The 18547-nt window shown below is 43.8% G+C and overlaps 1 protein-coding gene across 1 annotated transcript; it reads left to right on the top strand.

Annotated features, from left to right (window-relative positions):
• Positions 1–753: 753 nt before the first annotated feature.
• LOC117393527 (C-myc promoter-binding protein-like) lies at positions 754–16163 on the top strand (the record flags this gene model as incomplete). Its single annotated transcript, XM_033991608.1, has 7 exons — positions 754–923; positions 6503–6738; positions 12006–12072; positions 12164–12222; positions 13620–13764; positions 14862–15037; positions 16063–16163. Coding segments are annotated over 7 exons (954 nt in total), but the record flags the coding sequence as incomplete, so codon positions are not given.
• Positions 16164–18547: the final 2384 nt, after the last annotated feature.

Below are 18547 nucleotides of genomic sequence, written 5' to 3'. Positions count from 1 at the left end.
TAAGTATCAAAAGTTTGGGCTACGTGAAAGAGAAATGAAAATGATGTAATCTTAATAGGATCATAACGATAATAATTATAGCTACAATTAGAGAAATAAGGCTTTATTTTATTTTTACCCTTAAGAAAGATGTGATATAGACTGTTGTCTCGTTGTAGTGAACACTGTAAAGCAAACAACAAGAGCAACATGAGATTTGAAGGATGTCAGTATCACCTTCAGATCTGCTGTTTTATAATGAACATAAAGGATTACATCATCTCCAATCGGCACACAGCATTAAGATCTATTCATACTCTGCAGTGACGTCACACTGGGGGGATTACATGTATGACTATGTTGGAATGTTCCGCAGTTACCATGGTAACTGTGTGAAAACACATGAAAAAAATCCCAAAAGGGATTTAAAGAGCACATGTTCAGGATCCTGTGATCAGCCCGAGCGTTCGTGATCCTGTTTAGGAGTTGGAGTGTACACAAAAAGGTGAGACAGAATAACTGAAAAACTGTTGGCTTGTGACTGTAATGTTATTTGAGAGGGGTTTGTTTAACAGTACAAATCAACTCATGTGATAAGTTAAGATAAGTCAGTTCTTTATGGTCAGTTTGTGTTCAAATAAAGCTCAGCTTAAAGTCTAGCAAATCTCAGACAGAGCTGTGCCAGCAGTTAGCATCACACCCCCAGGGAGAGTTGATGACAGAGTATCAGTACCAGATGCAGTTTCTACTAAATCCGTTCTCTTCTCTGGTCAGGCCTGCTGTGCCGGTATCCTGAGGAGGACCACGAGTCGTTTCCTCTACCCGAGTCTGTGCCCATGTTCTGTCTGCCCATGGGCGCCACCATCGAGTGCTGGCCCCACCACACCAAACACTCTCTGCCGGTGTTCTCCACCTTTGTTCTGACCGGAGCCTCTGGGGAGAAGGTCAGTCTGCTCCTGTCTTATATCAGCTTTTACATCAATCTTCAGACTCATTTTTATCGATCGACCCTCCTTTAACTGTTTCAGTTTATTATGATTTAAATAGTTTCATACTATTTTAATAATTCTGTTAATTGATCTCTGACCACTCCACTGCTTCCTCACTGTCTGTGATTTTTATGCTTTTGTAATTTTGTTCTATCTTGAGTGTGCTGCATTTTGGAAATCTGTTTTTAAAGGTGCTGCATATTTATAATAATAATAATAATAATAATAATAATAATAATAATAATGTTATTATTATTACTGTTATTACAGTTGCTATTATTACAGTGAGTTTCTGCACACGTTTTCTCAGGAGTGCTATTTTTCATTGTGTCGAAAGTCTTACTTCTTGGGCGTATATATTGTTGGAAAGGCAAATGTTTTGTTTTGTTAAGGTCTCCTGAAGTCTTATATTTCACATTTGTCCAGCCCTTAGACTTTAGTGGACAGGGCAGGGAGTGAAATGGGGGTGAAGAATGGAGAGACATTTGGGAATCAGATTGTCAAAGAATAGCTCAGCACAAAGCCGAGCTCACGTCTGAGGTGGCTGACGTCCCTCACAAAGGTTGTCTCTGCTCGTTCTGTTTATTTCAGAACTCAAATGGCCTTTGCTAAGATGCTTCTTCACTTTGATGCTCACAGTTTTTGGTTTGAACTGCTCTGCTCCTGTCCATCATTTTGTCTTTTACTGAAGTAGAGCCTGAACTATGTGCACTGGTTATCTTTTATTATTTATGTATTTATTTATATTTAATTTTAAATTTATTTAATTAATTCTTTTCTTCCACATACAGAAAAAAATGTAGAATGACATCAACACTGAACAAAGAACACTGGATATACTGTTAAAATAATGTATATCCCTGTATTCTTTCAGATTTAAGATATAAATATAAACACCAAGGTCCTTAAAGAGTAAATCCTGATTCCTGTTGTTTTTAACTTGAAAACTACCACTTCATGACATCACAAGGTGGAACAGCATTTTGAGGTTTTGGAGATGTAGACAGACTAATAATAAAGTTTTACTCAAACATGTGTGAATGAAACAAAACACAACTCCAGGTCTGTTTTTGAGGAGGAAACAGCGTTAGAACGTGGAGTCAGTTTTGTGTGATAACTTATGCCTTAGTAAATATGTTGTAAAAGCAGCTTCTAGGGTCAAAATGAGACCACTGTGTGCTATCTGCATTTTATTATTAAGTGTTTTTATCGTCCACGAAGCAGTAAATAAGGCTGGTCCACTGTTAGCATGGTAGCATTACAGCAAAACTCTGCTCTGGATTTGGAAAGTTGTGAAAAGTGCTTATAAACTCATTGTGGTGAATTAAGTTTATATTAATATGTCTGAACCACTGCAAACTACTTAAAATGAACTAGTTCTGTTTTCAAAATTTTAAGACAGAAAAATGAGCTACAGTACAGCACATTTACATCTGATTTCATTTTCATGATTTAATTTTTGTGTGATTTCACAGTCACATTATAATGATTCAAATCCTTCTGTTGGGTTAATAGGAGAATCGTTGCTGTTCCATATTTGCTCGTAACAATAGGACTGGTTGCCTTAGAGAGACTGCAAAATCTATTTTCTGTTCTATGTGATATTAAAGAGATGAGCAGAGCGTCTCGTTCACACCACAGTGAGCTCTTCAGCCCAGACCCTGAGAAGAACTCAACGCATTAACATCATCTGCTATTCTAAGAACACCTCTCCATTTTAATGAATACACTCATTTATCAGGATCTGAATATGAAATAGAACTTCACTTTGCTCTTTGCTACATAACTCCACATATCTACTCCATATACACTGCCTGGCCAAAAAAAAAAAAATTCACTACCATAAAAAGATCACACATTCTAATATTTCACTGGATTCCCTTTTGCTTTTACCATGGCACGCATTTGCATTTGTGTGGTATATTCTTTCAATAAGCTTCTGCAATGTCACAAGATTTATTTCCATCCAGTGTTGCATACGTTTTTCGTCAAGATCTTGCATTGATGATGCATGAACCACTCTTTCACAATTTGAGCCTGATGAATCTTGGCATTGTCGTCTTGGAATATGCCCATGCCATCAGGGAAGAAAAAAATCCATTGATGGAATAACCTGGTCATTCAGTATATTCAGGTGGTCGGCTGACCTCATTCTTTGAACACTTTTTTTGCTGAACCTAGACCTGACTCGTACCTATAGGCTTGTACCTATTCGCTTAGTTAAATCCATATGGTGACTTATTTTTGGACAGGCAGTGTATCTGATTCTTCTGTTTGTTTATAAAGCTCTGAACATTTGACTGGTGGTGTACCTGGCGTTGTGTTTTGTTTCACTCAAACATGTTTGAGTGACCCTATCACCCCACCTCCTCAATAAAGAGTTATTTTACTGAAGGCTTGATAAATCTTTTAATTGGAATACGTAAGGGCGGTTACTCTTCTTGGAGTCCCTGGGAGGGGATGTGATCGCGGCAATCCCCGAACCTGGTGGTGGACGTAAGGGATGCCATCAGGCTGAAGAAGGAGTCCTATCAAGCCTTGATGGCTTGTGGGACTCCTGAAGCAGCTGAGAAGTACTGGCGGGCTATGCGTACCACAACTCATGTGGTCGCAGAGGCAGAGGGTTTGGGAGGAGTTCAGGGAGGCCATAAAGGAGGACTATTGCACCGCCTCAAAGAAATTCTGGCAAACCATCCGAGCCCTCTCAGCAGGGGGAAGCAGTGCTTCACCCACACTGTTTACAGTGCGGACGGAGAGCTGCTGACCTCAACTGGGGATGTTGTTGGACAGTGGAAGGAATACTTTGAGGATCTCCTCAATCCCACTGTCATGTCTTCTGATGAGGAAGCAGAGACTGGGGACCCAGAGGTGGACTTGTTCATCACCCTGGCTGATATCACTGAGGTGGTTGGCAAGCTCCTCGGGGGCAAGACTCTGAGGGTGGACAAGATCCGTCCCGAGTACCTCGAGTCTCTGGATGTTGTGGGGCTGTTTTGGATGACACATCTTTGCAACATCGTGTGGCGGTTGGGGACAGTACTGCTGGACTGGCAGACCGAGGTGGTGGTCCCTCTGAATAAGAAGGGGGGACCAAAGGGTGTGTTCCAGTTATAGGGGAATCACACTCCTCAGCCTTCCCGGTAAGGTCTATGACTCCTGACTCCGCCAGGGCTGCACTTCGTCACCGGTACTGTTCATTATATTTAAGGACAAAGTTTCTAGGCGCAGCCAGGGGCTGAATGAGGTCTGGTTCAGGAACCACAGATGACTGATGGCTTCATCGAGCCAGGACCTGCAGCAGGTACCGGGGCGGTTTGCAGCCAAGTGTGAAGTGGCTGGGATGAGAATCAGCTCCTCCAAATCCGAGGCCATGGTTCTCGATCGGAAAAAGCTGGCTTGCCCTCTCTGGGTGGGTGGTGAGTCCTTGCCTCAAGTGGAGGAGTTCAAGTATCTCAGGGTCTTGTTCATGAGTGTGTCGGTCTACAGGCCGAACAACAGTGCAGACTACCCAGCTATTTTGGAGTCCTTGGTAGGGGTACTAGACAGTGCACCGACCGGGGACTCCGTTGTTCTCCGGTGGGACTTCAATGCCCATGTGGGTAACGACAGTGACATCTGGAGGGGCGTGATTGGGAAGAACAGCCTCCCTGATCTGAACCCGAGCGGTGTTCTGTTATTGGACTTCTGTGCTAGCCACAGTTTGTCCATAATGAACACCATGTTTGAGCACAAGAGTGTTCATCAGTGCATATGGCACCAGGACACCCTAGGTCGGACGTTGATGATCGACATTGTTGTCGTGTCATCTGATCTCCAGCTGCGTGTCTTGGACATTCGGGTGAAGCGAGGGGCAGAGCTGTCAACCGATCATCACCTGGTGGTGAGTCGGATTCGCTAACGGAGGAGGAAGCCGGATAGACCTGGCAGGCCCAAGCGCAACGTGAGGGTCTGCTGGGAATGTCTGGCGGAGCCCTCTGTCAGAGGGGTCTTCAACTCACACCTCCGGGAGAGCTTCTCCCTGATCCCGAGGGAGGCTAGGGCGTGGCTCGTGCAGTCACGGAGGCAAAAACCTGGGGTTGGGAGGAGTTTGGGGAGACCATGGAGAAGGACTATCAGACGGCCTCAAAGAAATTCTGGCAAGTGTTTCACTAACACTGTTTACAGTGCGGACGAGAGCTGCTGACCTCGACTGGGGATGTTGTCGGGCGGTGAAAGGAATACTTTGAGAATGTCCTCAATCTCACTGTCACATCTTACAAGGAGGAAGCAGAGACTGGGGACCCAGGGTGGACTCGTCCATCACCCTGGCTGAAGTCACCGAGGCTCCAGGGGTTGATGAGAGGTTGAAGGGGGACCGGTGGGTGTGTTCCAACTATAGGGGAATCACACTCCTCAGCCTTCCCGGTAAGGTCTATTCCAGGGTACTGGAGAGGAGAATCTGACCGATTGTCCACCCTCGATTCTGGAGGAGCAGTGTGGTTTTCGTCCCGGTCGGGAACACTGGACTAGCTCTATATTCTCCATAAAGTCCTCGAGGATTCATGGGAGTTTGCCCAACCAGTCCACATGCGTTTTGTGGATCTCGAGAAGGCATTCGACCATGTCCTTCGTTGGTGTCTCTAGGGGTGCTTTGGGAGTATGAGGTCTGGGCCCTTTTCTAAGGGCTGTCTGGTCCTTGTATGACCGGAGCAGGAGCTGTGTTTGCATTGCTGGCTGCAAGTCAGACCTGTTCCCAGTGTTGGTCTCTGACAGGACTGCTCTTTGTCACCAGTTCTGTTCATTATATTTATGCACAGAATTTCTAGGCGCAGCCAGGGACCAGAGGGAGTCCAGTTTAGGAACCCACAGGATCTCATCTCTGCTGTTAGCAGATGATGTTTGTCCTGATGGCTTCATCAAGCCAGGAGCTGCAGCAGCACTGGGGCAGCCGAGTGTGAAGCAGGTGGGATATGAAGCAGCTCCTCCAAATCCGAGGCCATGGTTCTTGACCGAAAAAAAGCTTGCCCTTTCTGGGTGAGTGGTGAGTCCCTGCCTCAAGTGGGGGAATTCAAGTATCTCAAGGTCTTATTCACGAGTGAGGGAAGGAGGGAGCATGATATTGACAGGCGGACGGTGCCAGCGTCTGCACTGATGCGGTTGCTGTATCGGTCCGTTGTGGTAAAGAAGGAGCTGAGTTGAAGGCAAAGCTCTCAATTTACTGGTGGTAGGTTTTTAAGTTAACAGTTCTTTTTTACCTTTAGTTCAGTAGAAGTGATTCCAGGACTGAAATGATCCAAATGATTCTAGTGAAGGTGTATGGAGTTAAAAAAACAATAGAGCACATGATGACATCAAAAGGTGGAACAGAGTGATTTCAGTTTGAGAGAAGAACTCAGCCTAAATATGCAGTGGTTTGTGTGTTAAACATGTGTGGAAGAAACTAAACACAACTCCAGGTCTGTTTGTGATGAGGAAACAAAGATCAGAGAGTAGAGTAACATGGACCTTGAACTGCCACAGAGCTAAAACTTAAAGTGGTGTGCGGTCTTGTGCAGGTGTATGGAGCTGCTATCCAGTTCTATGAGCCTTACCCGGAGGAGGATCTGACCGAACGTCAGCGCTCTCAGCTGGGCCTGTCCTGCTCCAGCCTGGGTCCTGATGGCAGCAGTCTCTATGGCAACAAGAGCATCTGCCTCCTGTCCCACTGGCCTTTCTTCCAGTCCTTCAGGAGCTTCCTCACATTCCTCTATCGATACTCCATCTCTGGACCTCATGCTCTGCCCATCGAAAAGTCAGTGCTCTTACACTCACCTCTTTACTACAACAGTGTAATAGAACAGTGTACTATAACAGTGTACTAACAGTGTACTACAACACTGCACATGTTATTTCATACTTCAGACATTTAAGGCCGAGACCAGGAGTAGAACAGGATTAGACCAGGACTAAACCAGGACTAAACCAAGAACTAATCCAGGACTAAACCAGGACTAAACCAGAACTACACCAGGACTAGAACAGGACTAAACCAGGACTAGACCAGGACTAGACCAGGACTAGACCTGGACTAAACCAGGACTAAACCAGGACTAAATCAGGACTAAACCAGGACTAGCGCAAGACTAAACCAGGACTAGACCAGTACTAGACCAGGGCTAAACCAGGACTGAACGAAGACTGAAACCAGGACTAAATCAGGATCTGAACCAGGAATAAATCAGGACTAGAACAGGACTAACCAGACACTAAACTAGGACTAGACCAGGAACTAGACCAGTACTAAACATAGGACTAAACCAGGATTAGACCTAGGCTAAAACACGACAAAAACAGGACTAAATCAGGACTAAACCAGGAATAGAAAGGACTAAACCAGGACTAAACCAGGATTAAACAAGGACTAAACCAGGACTAAACCAGGCCTAGACCCGGGCTGACCAGGAATAAACCAGGACTGAACACGGACTAAACCAGGTTACACCAGGACTAGAGCAGGAATTAACCAGGACTTAAACAGGACTAGAGCAGGACTAAAGTAGAACTAAACCAGGACTGGAGCAGCACTAAATCTGGACTACACCAGGGCTAACCAGGACTGAACCAGGACTAAACCAAGACTAGACCAGCGCTAAACCAGGACTAAAACAGGACTAGAAGAGGCCTAAAACAGGACTAGAAGATGACTAAAACAGGACTAAACCGGGACTAAACCAGAACCGAACCCAGGACTAATCTAGGACTAGACCAGGACTAAACCAGGACTAAACCGGATTACACCAGGTCTGAACCAGGAATTAACCAGGACTGAACACGGACTAAACCAGGGTTACACCAGGACTAGAGCGGGGACTAAACCAGGACTAAAATAGGACTTGAACAGGACTAAAGCAGGGACTAAACTGGACTGGAGCAGCACTAAATCTGGACTAAACCAGGGCTAAACCAGGACTAAAACAGGACTAAACCAAGACTAGACCAGCGCTAAACCAGGACTAAAACAGGACTAGAAAGATGCCTAAAACAGGACTTGAGCAGGACTAAAGCAGGACTAAACCAGGGCTGGAGCAGCACTAAATCTGGACTAAACCAGGGCTAAACCAAGACTAGACCAGCGCTAAACCAGGACTTAAACAGGACTAGAAGATGCCTAAAACAGGACTTGAGCAGGACTAAAGCAGGACTAAACCAGGGCTGGAGCAGCACGAAATCTGGACTAAAACCAGGGCTACAACAGGACTAAACCAGAACTGAACCAGGACCTATCAGGACTAAACCAGGAATAGACCAGGGCTGAACCAAGAATTAACCAGGACTGAACACGGACTAAACCAGGGTTACACCAGGACTAGAGCAGGACTAAACCAGGAGTAAAACAGGACTTGAGCAGGACTAAAGCAGGACTAAACCAGGACTGGAGCAGCAGTAAATCTGGACTAAAGCAAGACTAGACCAGCGCTAAACCAGGACTAAACCAGGACTAAAACAGGACTAGAAGAGGACTAAAACAGGACTAGAAGAGGATTTAAACAGGACTAATAGAGCAGACTAAACCAGGGCTAAACCAGGACTAAACCAGGACTAAACCATGACTGAACCAGGACTGAACCAGGACTAAACTAGGACTAAACCAGGACTAAACCAGGCTAGACCAGGGCTGAACCAGGAATAAACCAGGAGTGAACAGGACTAAACCAGGGTTAAACCTGGACTAGAGCAAGACTAAACCAGTACTAGTCCAGGGCTAAACCAGGACTTAACCAGGACTAAACAAGGACTAAACCCAGAATAGACCAGGGGTAAATCAGGACTAAACCAGAACTAAAACAGGACTAGAACAGGACTAAACCAGGACTAAACAAGGACTAAACCACAACTGAACCTAGGACTGAACCAGGACTAAACCAGGATTAAACCCGGATTAGAGCAAGACTAAACCTGGGCTAAACCAGGACTAGCACAAAATTTAACCAGGGCTAGACCAGGACTAAACCAGGATTTAACCAGGACTAAACCAGGATTAACCAGGGCTAAACCACTACTAAACCAAAACTAAACAAGGACTAAACCAGGACTGAGTCATGACTGAACCAGGACTAAACCAGGATTAAACCAGGACTAGAACAGGTCTAAACCAGGTTTCAAAGAGGACTAAACCAGGACTAGACCAGGACCAACCTCAAGACCAAACCAGGAGACCTGTGAATGCATCTGTTCCTCTCACATCTATTCCTCTTTTAATAGATAGAATCAATGATAGAATAAATTGGCTTTTATCTTAGTTTTCAGTGTAGGATGGCTGAGGGGACTAAAATAGCTTTTCTAGAAAATGGCATAATTTGCTTGCTTTGGGTCTGAAGGATGGATTTACTTAAACATGAAGGTACTTTTTCAAAGGATCCTGGATTTAAGAGTACATCAGGGTCACTAGATGATTTTTTGGGGTTCACAAACTTTGGCAAATCCATCTTGTTCAGCTCCAACTGAACCAAAACTGGATTTAAACATTGTCAAAGGACCATTTACATATATGGCCTGTGTGAGTGGTGAGGGGCATTTTTCCTCCTCGGTTTCTTATTCTTATTTTTATTTTTCTCCCCAAATGATCGCATTTTTCACCCCCCTGAACATGCCCGAAAAGTCCCACATATGGGTATAGGATCGACCAGTTCAGCAAAAAATTTTATGAAATTGGTATTGCGTCAATGTCCCACAGACACTGGCTCGACAGCCCCACACAGAAAATTCTAAATTTTCAAATGAATTGGGAGCCGACACACATATTTTGCCCTTGCTCAATGAAATTTGCACCAGTGATAGAGCTCATGCAGACAAGCAAAAAAGCAAATCATAGTGCTGCCCTATGATGGACAGGAGGTCGGCCATATTGGATAAAAATTTGCCACTTTTTTCGTTGCGTATTTTCAAAACGTATCTAATTCTAGGTGTTTGGTCCAAATGAGCTCAGATTTCACATGCCACATCTAGACCCTTGGGTTTCATAAAACATGGGTCATTTCTCACAGTTGGCCGCCAGGGCGCAAAGAGAAAAAAAAAAAAAAATCATTGAAAAATGTCTGACATGCAGAGACATGGTCTACACAGCTCAAATTCACATCGCTAATGTGTCATCTGGGCATTAATAGAATGCACTATTAATTGTAATCCAAATGAACACTATCGCGCTCCCTAACTTAGACGTGATTCAGATTCAGACGCAAGTTGGGAAATAAATAGGGTGCATAACAAGGACCAAAAAAATTGTTATTATAGTCTGACACGCACAGGCATTGGTCTACACAGCTCAAATTTGAATCACAGATGCATCATCTGGATATTAATAAACATCCATCCATCCATTTTCATCCGCTCATCCGGAGCCGGGTCGTGGGGGCAGCAGTCTAAGCAGGGACTCCCAAACTTCCCTCACCCCAGACACGTCCTCCAGCTCCTCCGGTGGGATCCCAAGGCGTTCCCAGGCCAGCCGAGAGACAGTCCCTCCAGCGTGTCCTGGGTCTTCCCCGGGGCCTCCTCCCGGTGGGACATGCTCTCTAGGGAGGTGTCCAGGGCTCCATGTCCAGAGATCCGGTCATCGAGGCCCCCGCCTTCGACTGCCGCCCAGATCTTCATGCACCGGCCCCTTACGGATCCTCTTGCGGGTGATGGGTCCACATGAGGACGGCCCCACGTCACTCCTTCGGGCTGAGGCCCGGCCACCAGGCGCTCGCTGTCGAGCACCCACCCCAGGCCTGGCTCCAGGGTGGGGCCCCGGTAACGCCGGTCCGGGCGACGTAGCTTGCCTTGATTTAACTCTCTTCATAAGGGGCTTCTGAATAAACAATAAGTTTAATAAAACTTAACACTATAGCGTACCCCTATAATACACATAAAACACACAATATTGTCTGATTGGCATGAAACTTGGGGAGATAATGGTAGGCATCAGAACATGCAAATAAGTCAGTTACACCATACCTGTATTTTGCACAAGGTTGCTGGTTCAATGGTTATAATTCGATGACCTCCCCGTATCAACCCTTATGGGAGTGGGGACGGGCAAATTTCGGAGTAGGCTAATGAAATTCTCAACAGTGATAGAGCTCCATGAAACAAGCCATCATAGGCGCACTGTCCTATGATGAACAGGAAGTCGGCCATATTGGATTGAAATTCCCACGCCACTTTCGCATTGATGCAAATGAATGAGTTTCAGGTAATTTCATCCAAATTACCTTAAACTCCACATGCCAAATCTGCAAATGTGATTGTCAATAATCATCCACGTTTTGGAGATATTCTTTATGGTTTATGTGCAGCATGGTGTCAAAATATTACTTTATTTCTTGTTTCTTGGATTTCCCGTTGAGACACATGGATCAGCCAAAATAGCTCAAATTGTAACCACTGATGCAGAATAAAACTGTGAATAGGGAACAGTAATGAGCACGTGGCCAGTGGCCTCTATAGCGCCCCCTATAGTACACGTAAAAGACAGAACTTTGTCCAATTGGCACAAAACTTGGGGAGATAATTGTAGGCCTCAAAATGTACCAAAATGGAAATTACACCATACCTGTGTTATGCACGAAGTTGCCAGTGCAAAGCCACGGACCCCCTCATATGGAGCCAGGGCCACTCAGCCCAGGGCCACGCTGCATAACCACCTTTATAATGCGATGGCCGCATTGCGCTATAGAAACGGTGTGAAGGGGGGCGGATAGCAGCCAGGGGGGTGGCATGGTGGGGGGAACGCTGTGCTGGGGCGGTGGCTGATCCCGGACGGTCATGTGTGGTCGAGGGCCATCATCACCGCTTGCGGCTTTAATTTATTTTGATATTGAAATGGGACACAAATATTCACAGCGTTTGAAACACATTTCTGCCTCGTTAAATTCTGTTGGGTCGACTAGCGCCATATATGTGGCCGTCTGTGGTCACTCAACATGGTAGATAGATCCCATAATGCTTATTCAAACCCAGACTTACTCTTTAAAAAATCTGCAAAAAGTGTGTTTGTGTGTATATATATGTTTGTGTTCATCTCTTCTTTTTCTTCCACAGACACGTCGCTCATTTTATGTTAAACGTGCCCTTTCCGTCCATCCAGAGACCTCGGATTCTGGTCCAGGTGGGATTTGCCAACACTGACAAATATGTTTTATTCAACCCTGGGACTGATGTTGTTGTTGTTGTCTGACATTTTGTGTTTTCTTCCACAGTTGTCTCCTCACGACAGTCTAATCCTAAGTCAACCTGTGTCCTCCCCTTTGCCCCTCAGGTACACTCTGGGCTTTACTGTAGAATAGGCCTTTTACAATCATAGACTGTATATGTGAATGGCCATAGCTAACCGCTAGCCACAGCATTCCAAATAGGTGCACTTTGGCTCTGGCTCCAATTCACTTTACATTGAAAAGCTGTGTCCCCTCTCTCTGTAACTGCTGCTGTCAGACTCATCATTTTGGTCTTAAATGTAGAGAGGGTTAATTTAAAAATCTTAAATTAACTGCGGGTTAATTTAAAAATCTTCAATTAACCCGCTCTACATCATCCTGGGGTTTTTATTTCACTATTGTGTCTGTAAATCAATATGAACATTAGACAAATCAGGTGCCTTCTTTCCCCGAGATTACTCCCGGTAGCATTAGCCACGGGTTTGATTGAGAGCATTGCTAAGTGCCCGCTCTCTTCTAAACCAGCGGCCTGCATGGAAAGTGCTGATACCTTCAACAGCCTCGCTCCAGATTGGCTCTTTGGTTGCTATGATACTCATGGTCGGAATTCCAAATATGGATTTCTGCTCCAAGTTGGCCCCTATAACTGCTAGCCTCGATGACATCCACTTATTTTTACAGTCTGTGGTCCCAACCGTAGTTTAATCCCTTTTAAAATGAACAATATGAACAAAATACATTTCTGTCGAAAATAAATACCATAATGAAACACTTTAGTTTGTTTTATTAAATGAGCTGTAGATGTTACTTATTACACAACTCTTTACAGCTCAAATGTTTCTTCAAGATATTAAGGACACGTTAAAAGGCGTTCAACATCACCATCAATATTGTGTCCAAAAGTATAGTTTTTGAATTTACTGAACAATGAGTGGATGTCGTAATGACCCTGAGCAGCTGGGTGGACTAAGGCAGTGTGATGTCTCGAGAGAGTTCAGCTTTAAACAAATGAAGCTAAGTGAGGCTAGTAGTTATAGCAGCTATCTGCAATCAGGGACCATATTTGGAAATCCGAGTGTGAAAGAGCCAATCAGGAGTGAGGCTGATAGGTAACTCCCCCTCATACTCACATTACTGGTTTGGCAAGGGGCCAGCTTTTTGCTACACCTAGCAGCGACCCCAGGGAAAATAGGTACCAGGTTGGTCTGTTATTAATGTTCATAATTTGATTTAGAGACAAAATATGAAATAGAAACCCCAAGATCATGTACAGCAAGTTAATACAAACATTTTAAGACCAAAATGACAAGTCTGACAGCAGCAGTTAAAGAGAGAGGGGACACAGTTTTAACTGAGACCAAAACCCTAAGGAGCCATTTGCGCCCACGATCACTTCCTATTGACAATATGGTGGTTAGCATGTTAGCTATGTCCATTTATATATTCAGTCTATGATGAAACTTTTGCCCTGTGCCGTGTTTGACTGGTGTTTTGGTGACAGCGGGGGGAGCCTGTCCACTCTGCTGTTGAACCTGGGGCCTAAGAACGCAGCCACTCTGCTGGTGCTGGCAGTCACAGAGCACAAGATCCTGGTCCACTCACTGCGTCCGGCTGCCCTGACCAGCGTCACCGAAGCCCTCGTCTCAGTGAGTCTGCTGCTCCAAACAGCGGATGAAAATATTCTACATTATCAGCGTTTAGCAGTGCTGCTTATTCGATTTTTCAACATGTTTCACTCCTGTCTGTGACCTATAGAGGGCGAAAGACACCTAAAGTAATCTAAAATAGCCAGCACTTCAACATTTTAATACTTTAATACTATACTATACTATAATATTATTATTATAATATTATTATAATATATAAGTGAAACACCAAATGAATGATGATACCTGAAGGACACACTTTAATCTCTCATAATGATCAGTCAAGATTTAAAAATTTTTGTTACTAAAATCAAACAAAAATAGCTTTTAATAAAAATTCTGTGAACATAAACAATACAAAGTTTTACTCAATTCCATTTAACACAAAAAATTTTCCTATTTATCTTCCAAAGTTTGACCTCCAAACCACATGTGTTCTTGAGGGTTGGCTGTGTGCCTCTTGATTAAAAAGACCCAACACATGACACAGGACACAGGAAACTGGGAATGACTCAGTTTCATTTTTATTCATATTTGATGAAGTGCCTAAACCACTGTTACATTTGCACTGGTGTAATCCGTCTCAACTGTGTAGGACAATGGTAAAGAGAATAAATGTCTTTCCAAAATTAAAAAACACACACACATGTTCTCCTGGAGTCCTACAGACTTGAAAGCTTATGTAATGTTTAGTCCATGTGAAACAAAGAGCCTCCCTCCACACAGACAGACCTAAGCCACAGTCTGCTCATATCTGGCTCACGTCACTCTGTTTTTGAGGAGGTAACAGCAGTTACAACATGGATACACAAACCATCCCCCCCCCCCCCCCCCCCCCCCCTCCCCCCACCCCACCCCCCCCCCCCCCCCCCCCCCCAAACATACACATGTTTGTAACATGGCTTAAAGCCAGAGTCAGTTTTGTGTAATACGTGGACCTTTAATATGTCCAACTGTATCCAGCAAAAGCATTTACTTAAAACAACACCAAAAAATACTGGCTATATCGATAGAGTTGCCCACGACACTGTAGCACCAGAGATAGAATGACGATAGGTCGATGTTTCATTCTTTTGTTTCACTGTTGTGTGTGGCAGCTGATCTTCCCGTTCCACTGGCCCTGCCCCTACATCCCCCTGTGCCCTCTGGCTCTGGCCGATGTCCTCAGCGCCCCCTGCCCGTTCATCGTGGGCGTTGACTCTCGCTACTTTGACCTTTACGTGCCCCCCGCGGACATCAGCTGTGTGGACCTGGATACCAACACCATCTCTCAGTAAGCACCCCCGATTCCCCCACCCACCAGTCCATGTAAGGAGAAACTAAATCTAACCACGCTACACTGCTTTTCTAACCCACTCTCAAAGAGAGACCACTGTGTGCTGTATGTATTTAATTATGAAGCATTTTTATCCTCTTCAAACCAGGAAGTAACACTGATGCAATGTTAGTATACTGCAGTGACATCACGCTGGGGGGGGGGGTTCTGCATGTATGTCTGTGGCAGAATATTCAGCAGTTCCAACAGTGACACAGTGGACACATTAACAAAATCAGCCAAAAAAAGTGTTAAAAAAATCTAAAAGTAATTTACAAGTACATTTTGAGGAGCCTATGGTCAGTCCGAGTGTTCATGGTCCTGTTTAGGAATTTTATTTTACAAAAAAAGTTGAGACTAACTGAAAAACTGTTAGCTAATGCTAGCTAGCTTGTAATGTTTTTTTTAAGAGGGACTTGTTTAACAGCACAAATCAGCTCACCTGTTGTACCTCAATTTTAGTCTAACGGAGCTTCAGACAGAGCAGTGCTTACGGTTAGCTTGAAACCCCCAGGGCATTTTTATCCTCCTCACACTAGGAAGTAACACTGGTGCAGTGTTAGCATGCTATTTGTTGTTAGAATTACTGTCATGGCTAATCTCTACCCTGGCTGACACACTTATAAAGTTTCAGGACTATCGCAATTTGATTTTTTTTTCAAAAATTTTGCAATATTAGATAAATATTTAGTAAAATATAAAGTCATTTCTAACGCATGGTTTGATTCACCTCTGCTGTGAGCAGTGAGCCATCCCATTATGATGAATGGATATTTTCAGCCCCAAACAAAAACAAAAAGGGCGTGTCTGTCTCTTATGTAAGCGTTTTTACAAACCTCCCATTGCTCCAGTTTCATTGTCCCCACATCCACCTACAGCATTACACAGATTATCCACTGAAGATGTCAGTTCAGTTTTTTTTTATTATCTTTTCTGAATGTTTGACTGTGTGCAGTATCTCAACCCATGTGGTGTTCTTCCAGAAAAGATGACAAAAAGGCGATAACGTGGAAGCTGCTGCCGCGGAGAGCCTGCAAACACCTCCTCAACTGTCTGAACAAACTGTATCAGCAGCTCCTTCAAGGTGAGGAGCACTCCTTCATCACATCCTGACTGTTTAATATCACGTGTTTGGAAGCTGAAATGCTAAAATGTAACCTCTCAGGACGGAGCAAAGGTGTGGGTAATATGCAAAAAAAAAAATCATAATTTTCTGGAGCCAGATCACGATCCAAATTTTATCACAATAGAAGACGCTTAGATATTTACAGTGTTCCCTCGGGGGATCTCGTTTATCTCGGGGGGTTACGTCCAAAAAAGAACCCGCAATAGGGGAAATCCGCGAAGTAGTCTTCTTTATTTTTTACAATTATTATTATATATTTTTCAAGCTGTAAAACCCCTCACCACACACTTTATACACTTTTCTCAGACAGGCATTAATATTTTCTCACATTTCTCTCTTGTTTAATTAATTAATAGTGACTCAGGTGTATTTCACAGTTCCAGACTGTGCCTCTTTGTCCTTCACTCAAACATTTATGTAAATGAATGCATTTTGTGCGGGTTGAGGCCTGGTTTGTGTTGTTCATTGGTGTTACTCGTGTATTTTTATTGAAGAGAAAATAACTTCCACTGGACTCTGATGTAAAAAGAGAGTTACAAAATTCACAGCTTTGCAAAATCCTTTTTTACAGAGGTAATCAAACCAACTCATTCTCAAAAATAAACAATACTACGGTAAGAAAACCATTTGGCTCCGTCTTTATGTGCTGCCCTCAACTCAGCACGTTTCCCAAGCATGTGCTCTTTTCCTCGTGCACGCTATCGCTCTTAAAGTGACGCTAACATATATATGTAAAACTTAAATAATAACAGCTCTAAGATATTTTAACATCAACATTGATGCAATAAAATAAATGTAGCTTATGTATACAAACCAGATATTCAATCTTTCAACATGAAATTATTCATGTAAACATAAAACAGCATTTATAACAAAATATCAACACTCTGTAATTTTGCGTGCATTATTATATATGAATTAAACTTGGCTCGAGACGCAGCACGGAGGAGATCTATTGACGGTGGTCTGCAGTCCCTTGGCCGGTTATGATGCAGAGCACAGTGCCTGTTCATACACTGTAAAAAAGCATGTAGAATTGCAATGGAAAAATCCATGAAACAGCGAGACCGCAAAGGGTGAACCGCGATATAGTGAGGAACCACTGTATATTCAAGCTGTAAATAAAGACGCAATGCACTGTGACTGGTTGAATCCACCTGTCACTCACTCAAAGCACGATGAAGTCTGTTAGGAGAAGCGTGTGCAAGTGTTTATGTTTGAGTTTTGATACTTGCAGTTGATGTCATCAACATTTTCTGGGGCTGTGAAGTTAACTGTACGCACAGCTCTATTCCTCATGTGATGCTGGGTTCAGACCTTGGTGTTGGGGCGTCGGGTTTTATAGCAGAGTCTATGGGGACGCGGGTCTAGTTCTTCAGTCTGCACTTGTACACTGTAACACGAGCCATGAGGTGACGCACAGATGTGTTTTGCTGCTACAGAATCCAGAATACTAATGTGGTTCCAAACACATGGATCCAATTTGGAGCCACATTATACATTCTGTGTAGGACTCTGCACACCTGACTGGGTGACAGGTGTGTACGGAAGAGAAGCAGTTGCGTCTAAAAGGTTAAGGAAACTCCCGCCCTTGTCTCACTCTTGATTCAGTTTTATTCTTACGTTCGGTCGCTTTGACCTTCCTCAGGCATGAGGACAGCCCCTTCCTCTCCCCTTATATAAGTTAAGGGACCGCCCCCCTTCAGTTTAATAAACCAATCACAACTAGTGAAAACACATACATTTACAATTAGACCCCACCCAATATACCTGCGAAAGTGTGCATAATTCACTGTACAAATGTCTTTTGTGAGTTAAAATGCATGGATAATAGCTAGAAAAATATAAAGATTATTATGATTTGGAAAAAGTAGTAACAGTATATTATATACCATAAATTAGACTTTTTTTGACATAAATGACGCCCCAACAAGTTCACATACATCTCCCTCAATTAGCCTCAGAGGGAGAGCAAACAATAGCACTCCTTCATTACAAGATCATAGCATTACATTAACGATAGTCATCATTTAAGCCTTTTGGACTAAGAGTTTGTAAGGTAAAAATCCAATAGGCTTCGCGTCTTTTTAACGCACGGTTGTGGTCGTCCCCCCCTCAGTGGAGCAGGCACCTGTTCAATCCCGCACAAGCAAAGTGACGACACGTCATGTTTAAACTGATTAAAATGAATGGCAACAGGAGAGTCCGGATCTTGGTGTCTTATTGCGCTTTTGTGCTCACTGATGCGGATTTTATGTTTTCGTGTGGTCTTTCCCACATATGCAAGACCGCATGGGCAGCACAACAGGTAGACCGTATAGGTTGACGCGCATGTGATGACA

The sequence above is a fragment of the Periophthalmus magnuspinnatus genome, unplaced genomic scaffold, assembly GCF_009829125.3.
Source record: "Periophthalmus magnuspinnatus isolate fPerMag1 unplaced genomic scaffold, fPerMag1.2.pri scaffold_230_arrow_ctg1, whole genome shotgun sequence".
Lineage (NCBI taxonomy): Eukaryota > Metazoa > Chordata > Actinopteri > Gobiiformes > Gobiidae > Periophthalmus > Periophthalmus magnuspinnatus.
The sequence above is the reverse complement of the archived record's forward strand: the minus strand, read 5'-3'. Positions and strand labels throughout refer to the sequence as shown.